General features: G+C 45.7%; 2 protein-coding genes across 5 annotated transcripts in view; both read right to left on the reverse strand.

Annotated features, from left to right (window-relative positions):
- Positions 1-341: 341 nt before the first annotated feature.
- Positions 342-5,694, reverse strand: RPL31 (ribosomal protein L31). Of its 2 annotated transcripts, XM_037376894.1 has the most exons (5): positions 5,578-5,694; positions 4,709-4,825; positions 3,024-3,149; positions 933-1,045; positions 342-420 (listed from the first exon to the last, which is right to left on the reverse strand). In XM_037376894.1, exons 2-5 carry the CDS (start codon positions 4,813-4,815, stop codon positions 389-391), a joined length of 378 nt encoding a protein of 125 aa, XP_037232791.1. In that variant the 5' UTR covers positions 4,816-4,825; positions 5,578-5,694; the 3' UTR covers positions 342-388. The 2 variants fall into 2 exon arrangements, with proteins under 2 accessions (XP_037232791.1, XP_037232789.1); XM_037376892.1 differs by lacking the exon at positions 5,578-5,694 and having other exon boundaries at positions 4,709-4,848.
- A 2,192-nt stretch (positions 5,695-7,886) lies between these two features.
- Positions 7,887-15,624, reverse strand: part of NPAS2 (neuronal PAS domain protein 2) — a 55,910-nt gene continuing 48,172 nt past the window's right edge. Inside the window, exons 16-21 of one of the 3 annotated variants that reach the window (XM_037377654.1) lie at positions 14,355-14,549; positions 12,980-13,161; positions 12,399-12,491; positions 10,562-10,748; positions 9,533-9,538; positions 9,297-9,393 (exon numbers count right to left, since the gene is read on the reverse strand). In XM_037377654.1, the coding sequence (XP_037233551.1) occupies positions 9,533-9,538; positions 10,562-10,748; positions 12,399-12,491; positions 12,980-13,161; positions 14,355-14,549 (663 nt within the window). In that variant the 3' untranslated portion in view covers positions 9,297-9,393. Of the gene's footprint in view, positions 9,394-9,485; positions 9,539-10,561; positions 10,749-12,398; positions 12,492-12,979; positions 13,162-14,354; positions 14,550-15,624 lie in introns of those variants that run through there. The other 2 variants (XM_037377651.1, XM_037377652.1) reach the window with 2 other exon arrangements.

Genomic DNA, 15,624 nt, shown 5'->3' on the forward strand with positions numbered 1-15,624 from the left:
AACAAAGTATTGATCTAACAGTTTTAGGGGTTGAGTTGTGGTTGGTTGTTGTTTTGTTTTTTTAAACAAACTTGGCCTTAATCTAAAATACCTGTGTAGTGGCCATTTATTCCCATAGGAACAAACCCAAACCACTAAGACTTTGCCACCCACATAGGAACATCCACATCTCCTCCTTATTCCAACCACATGTAGCAGAAATCTACAGTATCTTTAATTAAGAAAATTAAACCACTACGTACAAGCCCAGAGGAAGCAAGATACTTTAAGATGTTGTCACCTGTTCAACTCAATGCTTCATGGGTGACAGATTTAAGAGACTGGACAATAAAAACAAGAACTTAGGAATAAACTTTCTTTTTATCCTTTTATTGTAATTAAAATCTGCTTAATTTTCATCCACATTGACTGTCTGTAGACCTGCAAAACAAGAAATTTTATCACCACCTATTGCTAGGATAATTCCCTTATGTACATGCAAGTCTTCACAAGAAAGCACACTACAGTTTCAAACCTAGTTTGCTGATCTGCTTCTGGATGAGCAAACTATATTGGCAAGTATTTCACCAAATGTTAAATCCATTCCACAAATAAGACACTTCTCAGATGACAAGCAGAAAAGGCTCAACCTGCTTGAGCTTTTGATATCAGGGGACGTACTTTATATGGGAAAACAAACCTGAAAACTACCCTAACAACTACGGTCAGTGATTTTTATTCTCTCAAGATTTACATGACTATAGCATTCAAAAGTATATACAGAATAATCAGGCAAGCTAGCAGCCCTGTTCTCTACAGCAGAGCTAGTTTAAGCCAGCAGTTTGACCCCTTCAGCACGCTTGTCATCTAATTTTTCGTTGCAGGAAGAGCTGCCCCACTTTGCTACTTGTTCAGAAAAACATAGCATGAAGAGAGACGGCATGCAACCTTACCTCTGAATGTTGTGACTGGTACATAGGTAACCAGCGTGTACAGCTTGTTTGGTGAATCTTCATCCTCATTGCGCTTTCTGGACAAACGCACACGGATACGGTAAGGAACATTCCTAGAATGAAGATGACAGATTAATTTTCAGTAAAATATGTATTAAAACCTGCTAATTTACAGAAAATAAAAGTAATTTGCTTCATGATTAGTAGCCCCCTCAAATTCTTAAACTTTGCCCATTTGTGCGAAGACATGATGAGTCAATTCTGTTTCTATCTCAGCATCGTAACAAAAGTGAACTCCTGTACCTTAGAGGTTGTACTGTTTGCCTTAGAGGAGCTTTTTGGTTTGTTTTGTTGTTTTGTTAAAGTAAGCAAGTAATATTTCACTGAGCCTTGAATAAGATTAATCCATAATCCAGCAGGAGCATAAAGTCAGAAGTGCATCATCAGTTCACTACTGATCCAGAAATTAAAACTATGAAGATGATAATGAAGCACAGTGTGAATATGATCAGCAAGCAGCTCTTACTAACAAGCATTTTTTACTGGAATAGAAAATAGTGAGGAGAAACCCCCCAACAATCTGTTCTGAAAGCCTGAGGCCTCTGACGAGTCAGAATACTGGCCAATCTGTATACTAGAAGTTGTGGAAATTCTAGTAAGCATTAGACTGGAACCAAGATCTTATGGGCATATAACTGATCAGCATTTTTACCTCTGAAGCCCATGAAAACCACAACTACATTACTTAGATGATTTTGTTTGTAATAGGCAAGTCAAAGCTTAGCGTCCTCCCCTAATACTGCCTAAAATATGTTGCTGAGGGAAAGCACAAAATTATTTGTCCACACCATTTTTCAAATAACCTCCCACCTCAAATGAACTCAGGATTTTGGGAAACCCTTACTCAGAGTACTTTGCTCCCCAGAATATATGAAGGAACTTCCTCCTTGCTTTATGTTCTCAAGAGCGTACTTACTAAATCTGATTGATACAGTAATTAAGACATAAGAACTTGCTTTGACTTATCCTCTTCTTGAAACAAGTCAAAAGCATTTTTCGCTACTTCATTTAGATCACTATCATACTAGCTGACACAGTGATTCTAGCCTCTCTTGATCCTGCCAGAGGACGATACTTTACTTTGCGTCTTGGTTAGTAGTAGCCTCACTGCTAAGCTCTAAAGTTATGCAATGAAGAAGTAGCAATTGAGCCAGGTGCCAGCATATGAACTGGAACAGCTCATCAGGAAGGACAAAGAACCCCTGGCCTGGAAGACCCAGTAACTCAGTCCCATCTCTCCACTTGTGTTTTTGAAGGAAGGGTCGGTCTAAGCACACAAATCCAGGTAAAAGATTTTAAGTCCTAGGAATTAGATTTCTAAGTCTAGCCTATAAGACGTGGTTTAAAACAAGGGTTCACATGTATGCAGTGTATCACTCACAGTTATTAATTCCTACTAGTTCATGTTTTATTATAGTTTAAGAGGTCCCACTCCTCGCAGGAGTCCTTTTGGACCATCTTCATGCATGTCAAATGCCAAATCAGCTGCCTCTGCAGCAGTGATTTAACAGACGTTCTAATTTTCTGGCCCCTGAACTACTAATCATTTGTATTTTCAAGACAAGATTAATGGCCCTACTTAAAACACACCTCATTATTTCCTTGTGTAGCATACATCAATTCAGCATGCTTCAAAACCTAAACCCCAGGTACCTAGCCTTGGACTGTAGGTATCACCATGCTTCTAAAAAGCATCTGCTGCAATAGGGACTGGGGTACTACAGTATTACAATACCCCAATGCTTTCTCTCCTGCCAAACCTGCCTTCCTTTTTTCCTTGAATTTATTCTCATTAGAGGCAGAAGGAAGTTCTCTCATATCCACAGTTTACCAACCTTTGCCACAAATATGCTGAAGGAGCTGACAAAGATTAGCTTGGCATACACATTCCTAAGAAAGGAAGCATTTGCAAAGAAAATGCAAAAGCTGCAAGAAGTATATAGATTTTTCTACCCCTCCAAGGCCTGTTACCTCCACATACAGAGTTACAAGGTTCTTCCTCACCCAATAAGGAAAGTTGCAGAAACCTACCTTATTCCTTTAGCCCAGACTGCTTTGTTCAATCTGGTGTCAATACGAACATCAGGAGTACCCATTTCCTTCATCGCAAATTTACGGATCTCCTTGAGAGCACGTGGTGCTCGTTTCTTGAAGCCCCTAGGACAAACAGAAGAGCCATTTCTTTAACTTCAGAAAACTGTCAGCATTGGACACCTGTTGCAGCATTCAACCACTGACGGTCTCTAAACATACAATCCAAAGAACTGCGTTCAACAGTAGTTCAATAGCTGCATCATAGAATGACTAGACCCTTATTCTGGTAGGTAACTGCTAACCTTAATGTGTATGTCTAACAGAAACCTCATACAGTTAAATAGAATAATTTCAGTAGAATTTTGCAACCACAAGATATCCCAGATCTTAAGTCTTACTCAAACATGTTGACATTAAAACTCAATGCAATATTACTGAAAAGATCATGAGGTTTCATAGATATTCTGAATAAAAGGCCTATGAGAAAAGCAGTGCGATAGTAATACCAACTTGACAGAACTGTAATGAAATAAACAGAAGAAAAACTTGATGCTATTCTAATAGCTTCTGCAACAGTGTTTGATGGTTACTTTCTTCGCATTAGCAGAACTACACCAATAGCACCATTGAAACGTTTTTGTTTTTTTACAAGGATCACTTGTCTTATGCTTATTATGAACAGATTCTGCATGACTAGCCATTTACAATAGAAGTTACAGCTGCACCGTGTTTTGCCATATATATATATAAAACACCCACACTATGACATGTGACTAGTGTCAATAGTATCCGAGGTCCCCCAGTGGGTTATATTTCCAGCACTAAATATCAACAGCAATCAGGAGTGGCTGAACGATTACACGAGAAAAGCATTAAACAAAGTATTTCACCCCTAGTACTTCATGTTCAAAATGAAAAGAGGATAACCCAAAAAGAAGTGGACAGCAGGATCATCAGCATGAAAAAACCAGACTGAATTGACATGAACTGGGCAAGGCCAGAACACTTTACCACTGCCTCCCATTCTCACCCACATTTTTGCAACAGTCCACTCTCATTTCTCTCCCATTCTACGTTAACTTCAGTAATTTCACCAATTACTTTGATTCAGATACGGTTTTCTTCCATGACTGTAGCCATATGCATACAAAGAGCATCAAAGGGAGATGCAGCTTCTCAACAAGTCCTCTCAAGCACTTTGCTACTATGAAGTTGTACGAGGGTCAACATTTTGTCAGGTAAAAAGTTATCCTCATGTACACACATCAAATATTAACTCAAATCATACCCCAAGTTACACATCACAATTTATTGATAAGCACAGAGCCAATCGCTTGATTACAACAATTATTTAATTTCTAAAACTTTCTATAGTGGGCTAAACTTTGCTTGGTAAAGAATGATGACCTGTGCACAGAGATAAACAGATTTAACTTCAAATTAAGTCCAGGAACACCCCCCAAAAAAGATACATGCTTGTTCTCCAAAACCATATGCTAAGCACAGGTTTGCACAAGCACAGAAGTGCTTCCCTGGGACACAACTTGGCACAAGCAACTAAAACATCATGCATTAGCATTGGTGTCAGTAAGGACGGTCGTTCTCGATCGTTTAAAACCTACCAAGCCTGCTTCCAAACACCACTTGACATAATACCAATTTCACTGATAAAAGGGACTTACACGCCATGGATCCGCTTGTGGATGTTGATGGTATATTCCCTAGTCACCACCTCATTGATGGCAGAGCGTCCCTTCTTCTTCTCGCCACCTTTCTTTGCAGGAGCCATCTGAGCAACGCTGAAAACCACCCGTGCACACATCAAACGCCGGCCCAACTTTCCTCAGACTCTTCTCCCATCACCTTCTCCCCCATCGCCCCCACCCCCTTACAAGCCACCCAAGTCCCACTTTCAGAAACTTAAATTTAAGCTTAATCCATCCCCGGGGTCGCACCAGTTGCAGATTTTACACAGGAATTTTTCAGCATCAGAAATGCTTTACTCCCATCTCCCTGACAGGCGCACGAATCACATTTGAAACTCTTCGGCCGCTTCCCATCAACACTGAGCTCCTGGCCAGCGCCTGGCGCCCCTAAGACCACCCCGTCCTGCCCCCTCATCCCTCAAGGAATTCCGCACACGCAAGCCCTCTCATTCCTCAAGGCGACCCAGGAGGGCTGCTCGGCCCGTCCCGGAAAGGAGATGCCGGTACCAGAGAGGCTCTTTCCAGGGACTGACAGAGGCCTGCAGCTTCCTCCTCCTTTACCAAGGCCCAGCGCAGGCCCTAACCGCCTCACACCCGCAGCCCTCCCCGGACCCGCGCCCTGCCCGGCTCTGCGCAGGCCTGGAGGCGAAGGGCGGCGGGGGGGGGGGGGACAGGGAGATGGGCCCCAGCCCCGCCAAACGCGGACCCGCCGAGAGGTACCACCCGGTGCCTCCCGCACTGGGCCGCCCCCCACGACGGCCCAGGCCAAGGACCACCCCCCCCGCGGTGTCTACAAGGCGGATGCGGGCGGATTCGGCAGGCTGAGCCCCCGGTCGGCCACTCACCCTGCCCGGGCACAGGCCGGAAAAGAGCGCGCAAGGGGCTGTGGGAGCCAGGAGCCCTTCCGGGATGCGCGCGGGGGCCGAGTGCGCCGGCGCCAGCCGGAGGCGCGCACCGGGGGGCGCGAGGCGCCGGTGGGCGGGGGCGCGCATGTGCGCGGACGCGGAGGCCTTGCGCGGCTGCGCGCCGGCAGCGGGGGGAGCGAGGGGGCTGCTGGCCGGCGGGGGAGGGGGCGGCTTTCCCCAGCCCTGGCGCGGGCCCGATCCGGAGCGCCGAGGCGGGGCTCGCAGAGGGGTGAGGGACTGACCGATCCTCGGGTGGGTGCCGACCCGGCTGCCCCCTGCGGAGGCGCCTTCCTCTGAGGCCGTGCGTGGAGTGCGGAGCTCGGCTTGGGGTTGTGCTCGTCGCGGGCAGACGGCCCCGTTCAGATCTGCGGCTCCTGTTCTGAGGCACAAAGAGGGCATCCCGGCGCAGGGCAGCAGTCTGCACTAACCACCCTGCCTAGCCACCGGCCTGGAAAAGTGATCCAAGCCGAGTGATGGTGCTGGAGCACGCCAGATCTCGGCTACGATGAGCTAGCACAACAGCCCAGCTCCATGGACAGGGCTGGCGCTGCATTGTGTGTGCAACAGGGAACAAGTGCATTAATCCAGAACCACAGCCTGTGTACAGGGAAGAAATGAGACGAAGCATGAAAAACTAGGTATGATGTAAATCTGTTCTTGTAAACGCCCTGTATCCTTCCAAGCAATATAATACGCCGATTTATTAGAAGGCAACCCTACCCTATTTACAGCTTCTCCTTGCTAACAGTGTTACAGTACTGCTGGTTTTGGAAAGATAAAATGTTTCCAGGCTGAGCTTGGTTTGGACATACTGGCAATCAGGGGATGTGGGTGTATTATAACCATCCCTGAGAGTAAAACCATTCCTTAAAGGGATTTTCTCTTTCTGTGACTTCCAGTGTAGTAGTTGAAATCCATCAGGTGCTGCTTCCGCAGGTATTTCCTCTGAGGTGCTCATGTTCCTTTATTACATCTCTCCAAGAACTTTTTGGCCTATGAATTTCTCCTTCGCTTTCCCAGCGTTAAGTCCTTACAGGATTGGGTGGAATTTATGAAGTTAGCCTCTAACTTAGCCAGCTGGCCTTCACTTAGGTTTGTCTGTAGCCAATGGAAAGAGAGAGGTTCCTTCAGACACTAAGTGCAAGTACCTTAGGGTTTAGGTTTTTAATCTTCATCTGGTGGGGTCACTCTTGCTTCACTGAGTACAAGAATATAAAGAGGTGAGCAGGCTGACTCACACTGGTACCTAAAGTCAGTAAAATTGCTTTTCTTAGATGCCAGATCTGATCTGTAAACACTTTAGAGACCAGATACTTGATTCCCTGATCTTCCTTCAATGAAATAAAACAAAGGGATTGTATGGGCTGAAATACATGTGCACCGATCAGCGCTACCAGCCAGGCTAGCTGTGGAAGCAGCAGCATCATTTTGCCAGTGGGTTTTCTTGAGGACATTTTTAGCTTTTTCAGCTCTTGGGGCAAATGAACCTTTTTCATTTCTCAGAAAGTTTACTTTTACCATTTCCAGCTCCCAGCCCAATTAATCTCCATTGTTTCTCTATGGCATAGAAACCAGAGCTGAGCGCATGGGCACTGGTGATGTGATCCTTGGTACGGATGGGCAGGAAGGGCAGTATGGTCTGCACTCTGGAATCAGCCCTGAGGGCCATCCCCTTTCTATCTAGCTTCGGTGAATCAAAACATTGCTCAGTTACCCACCTCATTCTGTGTTGGAGGTTGCTGCTCCTGCAGCAGAGTCAGCAGAGGGAAAACAGACCTTAGCTGCTCCATCCTGTAGTCAATCTGAATTTAACGTGAAAAAGAGCAAGGGTGCCGAAGTGGAAACTAGACTGTCTACAGTGTGGGCATCATAGCAATCCCAGCAGAGATGTATCACAAAACTCAAGACAAAAATGTCTTAAAACACCGAAGCTGGACATGGGTCAAAGCCCTGGTATGTGCTGGGTCAAACCATTCTTTAAACCATCTCTTTTGTCCCAATCTAAAACTGTTTGGTTGGAAGTACAGAGCTGCCTGAGGTCTTTAAAGTGTTAAAGGAGCTTAAAACAAGCTGTCTTGGCTAGCAGCTAATGTAACTCCCTGAGCTATCATTCTGATTGTTTATGTGCCATGACAAAGATCCCATAGGGTAATCCTTGTTTCTGCTAACTGGGTGCCAAACACGGTGCAAGTCTACAGCTAATATTGAAAATCTGAAGTGAATCACATAGTTGAACAGCCACAGGAAAATGTGTGCAAGTCCTGCAATAAAGCCTTTTGGCTATTTTATTTTATTCTACAAATAAAGACAAGTGTCCATCATTAAATGGAAAAAAATAATAGTTTGAGTTGTATATAGCATGAAACAGTAGTTCCCTTCACAAAAACATTTCTAATTCATTAGTTTATTACAAAATATCCACTCACAAAAAAGCACAAGCACAATCTTTATACTTGTGAAATGAGTTGATATTTCATATACAAAATAATTTCCACATAATTCCATATAATTTTATTTTATATAGAAATAGGTCATTATTACAACAGCTGTACAATACACTACTTTTTATTTAATAATTACATAAAATCTTTCTTAGAAACATATCAACAGAAAACATACAAAAAAAGCGAAAAGTGCATTTCTTTTTTTTCCCCCCAAAGGAAAATTCGATCTTAAATGTTATAATGAAAGAGATATGTAATAGTCTGCAGCATCCCGAGTCAGTGGGCCAAAACACAGTGCATATTTCTCAGAGACTTGCAGTGGGTGAGTTTAGGTGGACGAAGGATCCATGTTGTACTATTGAAGAGTTGCATGATTGTGCTTACAATTTGAGTTGTCCTTTGCAATCACAATTCATATAGAAAACAGTCCAGTATGAGTTGTGGGGTTTGTTTTGTTTGTTTGTTTTATAGTAATGAAGAACAGTTAGGGTAAGCTGCATAATACTTTTCAGATTCTAAGTCAAGGGTTATGAGCTGTAGACCATCTTCTCCAATGACTGGGCTTTCTCCTCCATTGGATGTGCTAATTTGGCCACAAGAATAAGGAAACAAACTTCTCTTTACAGAAAGTGCCTAAGTTTTGTCCTCTGTGCAGTTGTGCAAAATAATAACAATAATCATAATAAAAATAATCTCTTGTTCTCTCCTCAATAGACCTTTGACGCAGTGCTTTTCATACACAAAAGAAAAACTGAAACAGTGAAGGCCAAGTACCTCATGAGTCTGTTGACAGTCTTTTGGAATTGCCAGCTAGCTTTCAGAGTGACATGCCAAGATTGAACACCTCCTCCCGTGCACCCATTGATGATGGAGACTACACAGGGTAGTGTTCCTTTTCATTTTGCTCTGTCAGTACGTACTGTGCTCACGAGACAGTGCAAACCGAATCTAGCATGCCATAAATGCGCTGTCTGTGGCAGTCTGCACTCTGTGGCGTACTTCTGTCATAGAGCTTTGAAAGAAATGCTTGTGCAAAAGCCAAAACAGTAAGTACAAAGTCATTCTCCTCTGCCCCATGTGCCCATTGGTTAAAGCTAATCGTGCATTGATTGTGCTGGTGGGACTCTTATCGCAGTGGCTGTGGTAAATTTGATGATTCTGATAAGCTATTGCTTCTTCTTGATGTTAGTTGCTGCTGCTGCTGCTGTTGCTGCTGTGTCTGACGATACCCCATATTTCCTTGCTGTGGCGAGTAAGATGGCAGGAGCAAAGAATCAGGTTGCTCATTGTGCAAAGAACTTGGTGTTTGCACCTACAGATAAAATTAAATTCATCGTGGTGTTCGATTCTTTCATGTTAAAGCTCTTTGTCCTCAATATACCGGGTGCTTAAAAATACTATTCGTTTGCTGGCTTTTGTTTTTGGGGCTGTCTGGCATGGTGTTAACTTACCTAATGCTAGAAGGAATGGACAAAGAACATTACAATTAGGCATTGAGAAAGGTTTTTTAACAGGAATGCACTGCTTAGGATCTGCAGGTTATCCTGAAAAGACTCTTTAGGAACAGGGTGGGTGAACATGTCAGAAATTACACAGATGGATGACAGAAAGGAAACAGAAAGGAAACAGGGGAACCTAGTGTACCTCTTGCTGTCCCTTCTCGCCCTTCCTTTTTGGGAGTTTACAGTAGGATGTAACCTCGCAGTGGTGAAGTCGATGTGAATTTTGCAGATGCTTTTATTCGGAATGGTATCTGCCATAGTTTTTCATTAATTCTCAGCTATGATAAGGATTTTGTTTCAATAACAAGAGTTTAATCATTTGAGGTTGACGATACTTTTTCAGTGTTGCCAGTGGTCGGGTTTTACAGGCTCAGTTCAGTTTCTCTTGAGTTAATAGAGACACCTCATTTCCCCCCCTTCCCCTTTACTTTAGCATGTGTTGAATTAGGTCAAAAAATAAGTATTTTTACATCTTCAAATCACCTGGTTCTTCCAGGCAGTGTGCTCTAATTTATCTTCTTTGCCTTGTGGAGCTGACAAAATACGTTAATTTACTGAGGGGATCCAGATATCTGAACCAGATCTCATTTTATGTCGATGCTGGTAATTAAAAATCATCTTTTGACTTTTAAACTAAGCAAATTTTATACTGACTAAAGAGTACAGAATAAATCCTAAGGCAGCAATTTTCTCCATCTAGAAATACACTTCAAATATATCCAGGATAATCTGATTATGTTTCCAATGTACAGAATTAGTAATTTCCTTTTAAGTATTCTGACTGTTCTCACTGCTCCCTTGCTATACTGGAAGGGTACACATCACTGTCTCAGTGTCTCACACATTTCCGTGGCTCTAAATTGGCCATTTCTGCCATGATCAGGCTCCTGCTGAAACCTGGGGCCCTGTTTGCACAGCCCGTTCACCTTATTACTCTGTGTGTACATTATATACATCGTCGTCTTTGTCTTACCCTACCTGCAGGTAGCGTTGTTGCTGATGCTGTTGGTGCTGGAGTTGCATAGGTGGCAGAGAGGATGGCTGGGAAGGAGGTGTAGTGGCAAACCCTTGGTTTAACACTGCTTGTCCCATCAGTACAATTGGAGAGCTGCTGCTGGAAGTCTGCACTTCCAAATTTTGAAACATTTGTTGGGTTTGAGAATACCTGTGGGAGAAAGAAGCAAAACAATCAAGAACAAACAGTTGGAAGCAAAGGGATTCTCTTAGGATAGGAATGGAAGTCCCCCATCTTCATAATTAATTCCTAATAAAGAATTACAATGCATGGGACCTGCTAATACGGGCGATGGCACTGTTTGCAGCACTGTTTTACCTTACTCTGTGCATGAGCTAGACGTGGAGGGCAGAATACATCTCACCTCCAAATCCAGACCACATTTTTGATTCATTAAAGATTCTTGTTTATGTATGTCTTCTCTTCAGCCACAGCATTCATATCCTAGGCTCATTAAACCAAATGGCCTTTGATTTTGTATTAGTGCGCCGAGCTCTGAACTGCAGCGAGAGAGAAGTGAATACGCCTCCTGTTCTGCTGCTGCCTGTGCCCCCCTGCAACTGACTGGGGGTGGTAATCTCTTGCAGAAAGATGGCGAAGGTTGGTGACTTCTTAAGCTGCTCATATACATATTGCCCAGTATGGTCAGCAGTTCACATTGCTGAGAGCCACACTGTTGGAACAGAAGAAGCCTCTAGAAGTCCTCTGGAGTGAGGGATGGGACAGAAACAAAATACTCAGCTCCTTTTGCCGGTCTGCTTTTGCACAGCAAAACTTAAATATGTGTTCTTTTGTGAAAAGCTGTGGGCAAAACCACAACGGAGCTATTGCCAGCCCAGCCAAATTCTGTTTATCCTGTAATGGGTGATGAGATCATAGTGTGGCGTGTGTTCATTCAACAGCTGTTCAACATTAGGGGTTAGTCAGAAATGTGACAATTTGGGTACTTGTGCTAGGAAGTGAGCTCCTAAAAAAGGGTCCTGTGAGTCAGGAAGTCCACACGAACCGGGAGATGTGTCTTTGCAAATCAGGCCTCTTTTATTTAGACGCTTAAAAGCAGATCTAAAATGCTGTGTATTTAAAGTCGACACATTTAACTCAAGGTAATCTTAAGCAGCAATAGTGATGTCTAGGGAAAGAAGTACTGAATACCTGCATTTCTGAGGTAACGTACAGAATTACTTTTAAAGTAATGATGTGCAACCGGTTGCCTATTATTTTAGCAGTTCACAATTAAGTACGGTGACAAAAAACAGCCAAGAAAGGAAAAAAGGGCATATTCTGACCGATGTTTTCTGCTTTCTTCACCCAAGTTATGAGGAGGCAAACAACTGAGGTGCTTTCTTTAGCGGCTTTTCTGAGAGCACTCAGGCGCAGGGGCCTGTTGGTTCTTTCATTTCTGCTGGTGTAGATTAGCCACAGCTCTGCTGGTGTTACAGCAGCATCTTGCTGGCCAGAGGGCAGGGGCTTTCCCAGCACCAATCATTTCAACCCGGCCAGTGCTGACTTTCTCTCTCACATTTACCTTGGTAGGTCAGCAGTTCCCACGCTGGAGCAAGCATCATGTGAGGGAGAAAAATTCCCCCAGCTTCGGCTCATTAAAATGCCACCGGCATGTTGCATTTCTCCCTGTCATCCTTCCTGATGTGACCAGGCAGGGTCAAGCTGACCCTGACACTGGAAGACAGGCTCAGCACTATAATACGTTCCCGATATTTGTAACTACTTCGTTATCTTGCTAAAGAAGGCTACTTCCCCTCAAAAGCATCTTTGATGTTTTATCTTTGAGAAGGCACATACTTAGCCTGGGATCCGGCCATGCTGAGGTCTGAAGGGTGTCTTGCATTACAGGACCCAGGCATCATAGGCTGAATAGGCTGGCTGAGCAACAGCCTGGTGCATGGGGGAAAAAAAAAAAGAAAGTGACACTGTTGTAACAGAAGGACCGCGCAAATCCCACCTTTGGATAACAGGAGTTTCGCAGGCCTGGCACAAGGCTGGGCGGGGGATCGAACCTGTGGGCCTGGCGGTGGCAGGCGCGCCCTGGGCGCGGCGGGGGCAGCGGGGTGCCTGGCTGCGGGGCTGGCCGCTAGCGTTACAGGGGGGGCGGGAGTTTCTTTTGCCGCTGCAGGTGGCCGTGGCTTGTGCCTGAGCTTTCTGGGTATCGGAACGCAGTTGTTTCGGTTCGCACGTCTAGGTGGATCTCCCACCGCCCACCCAGGGGAGCCGGACACCGCGAAGGAAAAGCGGCCGCATCCCGCCGCGCCGGGGCTCGGGGGCCGGAGGCGGCGCGGCGGCCGTGACAGCGCAGCCGAACCCCGGCCGGGCGCCGCCGGGGCCCTCGTGCGCTACAGCCGGGGCCGGGCCGGGTCGCGCCCTACCTGAGCTGCTGGTCGTGGCTGCAGCCGGCGGCGGGCGGGCCGGGCGTGCCGCCCCGCGGCGGGCCGGCAGGGGGCGCCGCGGTGCCGCCGCTGGCGGGGGCTGCGGCGAACGGCGGGGGCGCGCCGCGGGGGGGGCGGCCGCCGCCCGGCGCCAGCTCCGCGCTCCTCGCCGCCTTCGGGGCCTGGAAGAGAAGGGGAGAGAGCGGGACTGCAGCACGGCCGCCGCCGCCGCGTGGGGAAGGCCTGCGGGCACGGGCCGTGACAGCGCGGCGGGGGCGCGGCCGCCGTTAGTGCCCGGCGGTGCGCGCACCCGGCTGCGGGCAGGGCAGGGGAGGGGACAGCGACCCCCCGCCGGCAGCGGCTTGTCCCCCCCGGCTGCCCCGCGCCCGAAACCCCGGGGACCGGAGCGCTGCGAGAGCGAAGCCGCCCGGTCGTGCCGGCAAGCAGCTGAGCAGGCACACGACACCCCGTGAAGACACAAGCAAGCTTAGGCGTGAGGAGCACCGCCGTAAAAGCCCAATGATGGGAATAAACCTTATTAAAGGAAAATAGTGGTGTGGGGTTTTTTTCTATTTATAATACGAATGCACTTTTTAGTCTAATAGAGTCATTGTAATACAGGTATGTAGGAGGTTAAAAGGTACCGCTGAGGGGTCTGAAGATAATAGGCTATGTTTGCTGCAGCATCAGGTAGCAGAAATAGGAGCTAAGTTCTCTAGGAAGGGAGTTACAACAGGTGGGTGGAAAAGCAAACAGTGGAAATGCTGAGAAACCAGCAATAAGACAAAAAAACCATAAAAAAATACCATGCCAAACCTGCTAGCTAGCTTTCACAGATCTCAGTAACTACTAACTGCAGCTAAACTTTTATTTCCTGGAGCAGTAATCTGTCAGGCACACTGCTCGGGGGTCTTACACAAATCTCGACATATCCCACCCACGTGCCACTACAGCAGAGCAGCTCCGTTATGTTGGTGGCACCCAACTGGGTTCAGGGAGCAAGCAGGGGTAAAGCTTATTTTGAGAGGTCACGCTGCCGGCACCACTACTGCTAGTCTCCAGTCTGGTCAGTCAGGTTTCTTTCAAGTCAACTGAAGAACAGTAAGTCATGCACACCTTCTGCACACTCCCCTGCTCAGTTTTCAAGCTGAAACAGCTGCTCAGGTGTCCCTCCTGGCCGAGGTCTTAAAACAGGGATTTAAGGTGAAGTAAATGCTGCAGGGAGACCCTTTATGTAGACTGCCCTTGTATAGGAGAATAGGGAAGGAAAGGCAAAGGCACACTTCCAGGACTGACATAATTTTACTTGCTTGCTTAATAACAGCTCAGTGTCTTCTTTCCATATAAATGTGTCTCTATGCAAAGAAATGGTTACCTGGCTCGCTATCACACTTGCTTCTCTCAGTGCTTGCTGGTTCGCTGTTTGCGAAGATGCAATTTGCCCTTGAAGTTGAGGACTGGGGACAAGCTGCTGCTGAGAAATGGCCCCTGACCTCTGCTGTAGCTGTTGTGGCTCTGGCTGCTGAGTATTGCTGAAGCTCAGGGACACTGTCGGCTGCTGTAGGAACATCTGGAAAAGAAGGTGGGAGGATTTATTTACATAGCCCAGCTGTCTTGGATAATGAACGTGAAAGAATTCAATCCAAAGATATATTCTAAAGTTATCATGTTTCTGGATTAGCTGTGCATTTACTGTTAGTTGGAAATCACCTATCTTTCCTACATGAACAGTTCTGCTGTCTCTAGTTTCTTGATTTCTTGTTCTGCAAGTGCACTCATTACTCGTGAAATATGTCCTGAAGGTACAAGTCCTCTCTCTATGGAGCAGGCACAGCCCTTGTAAGAGCAGTTCCCTGTACATGCACTGTGTTCTGGGGCATTCTGACCAGAAAGAAGAGAGTAACTCCATGTCCTTTCAGTTCTTTCATTTCTGCTTTCAACAAAATCAGTCTTTCCTTTCAGACAGGGCTGCTTTTGAATTTGTCTCTGGAAATTGGGTTGTTGAATGTTTTTAATGAGGCCACAGTCAGGCCAGAGCTCTCCGTGTTGAATGGCTGTGTCCTTATCATTGAGATGATGTGTAAACAGACAGTCACTGTCATTTATCTGATTTCCCATCAGGTAACTGTCACCTGGTGTTCTTCCTAACTGTGCCATGCATTTGACTTGTGCAGAAGTGCTAGCGGCTCCTCTGTTAGTGTTTCTGTAAATGATATACTCCATTCTTGCCTTGCAAGATGAGTCTTTCTTCTTTAAAAGTTGTAGGGCTTGGGAATTTTGGCTTTTCTAGAGGTTATTTCTTTTATTATAGCTGTACAGAGGAAAAAGGCATCTTTTAAAACTATGAATTATTAATACTACAAGCTATCTTTACAATATTTTGTACATAGCTTCTTGCCACCGAGGACTATAGAGAGGCATGCGTCCTGTGTAGTTGAAGGCATTTTTGGATCTGATTCTGATTCCACACCACTGCTACATGTGTGGAACTCCATTAAGTGGAGCTACTTAGGGTTTAGATGAAATCAGAATCACAATTACTCTTTTCATTATTCATCCATCAGTCTCATGCCTAGCAGTACGTTGGAGGGACACCCTGTAATTAGTACACCTTTCTGCAGCTTATTGCTATATTAACAATTCCC

This window comes from Falco rusticolus, chromosome 2 (assembly GCF_015220075.1).
Source record: "Falco rusticolus isolate bFalRus1 chromosome 2, bFalRus1.pri, whole genome shotgun sequence".
Lineage (NCBI taxonomy): Eukaryota > Metazoa > Chordata > Aves > Falconiformes > Falconidae > Falco > Falco rusticolus.

Excerpts from the sequence above, each read along its gene's own strand:
- RPL31 (XM_037376892.1), bottom strand. The coding sequence starts at position 4,848 with ATGTGTGCACGGGTGGTTTTCAGCGTTGCTCAGATGGCTCCTGCAAAG. Across the intron at positions 1,046-3,023 it reads GTCTGGGCTAAAGGAATAAG|GAATGTTCCTTACCGTATCC; the intron begins GTAGGTTTCTGC and ends TCTTCATTCTAG. Across the intron at positions 421-932 it reads ACCAGTCACAACATTCAGAG|GTCTACAGACAGTCAATGTG; the intron begins GTAAGGTTGCAT and ends CTTGTTTTGCAG.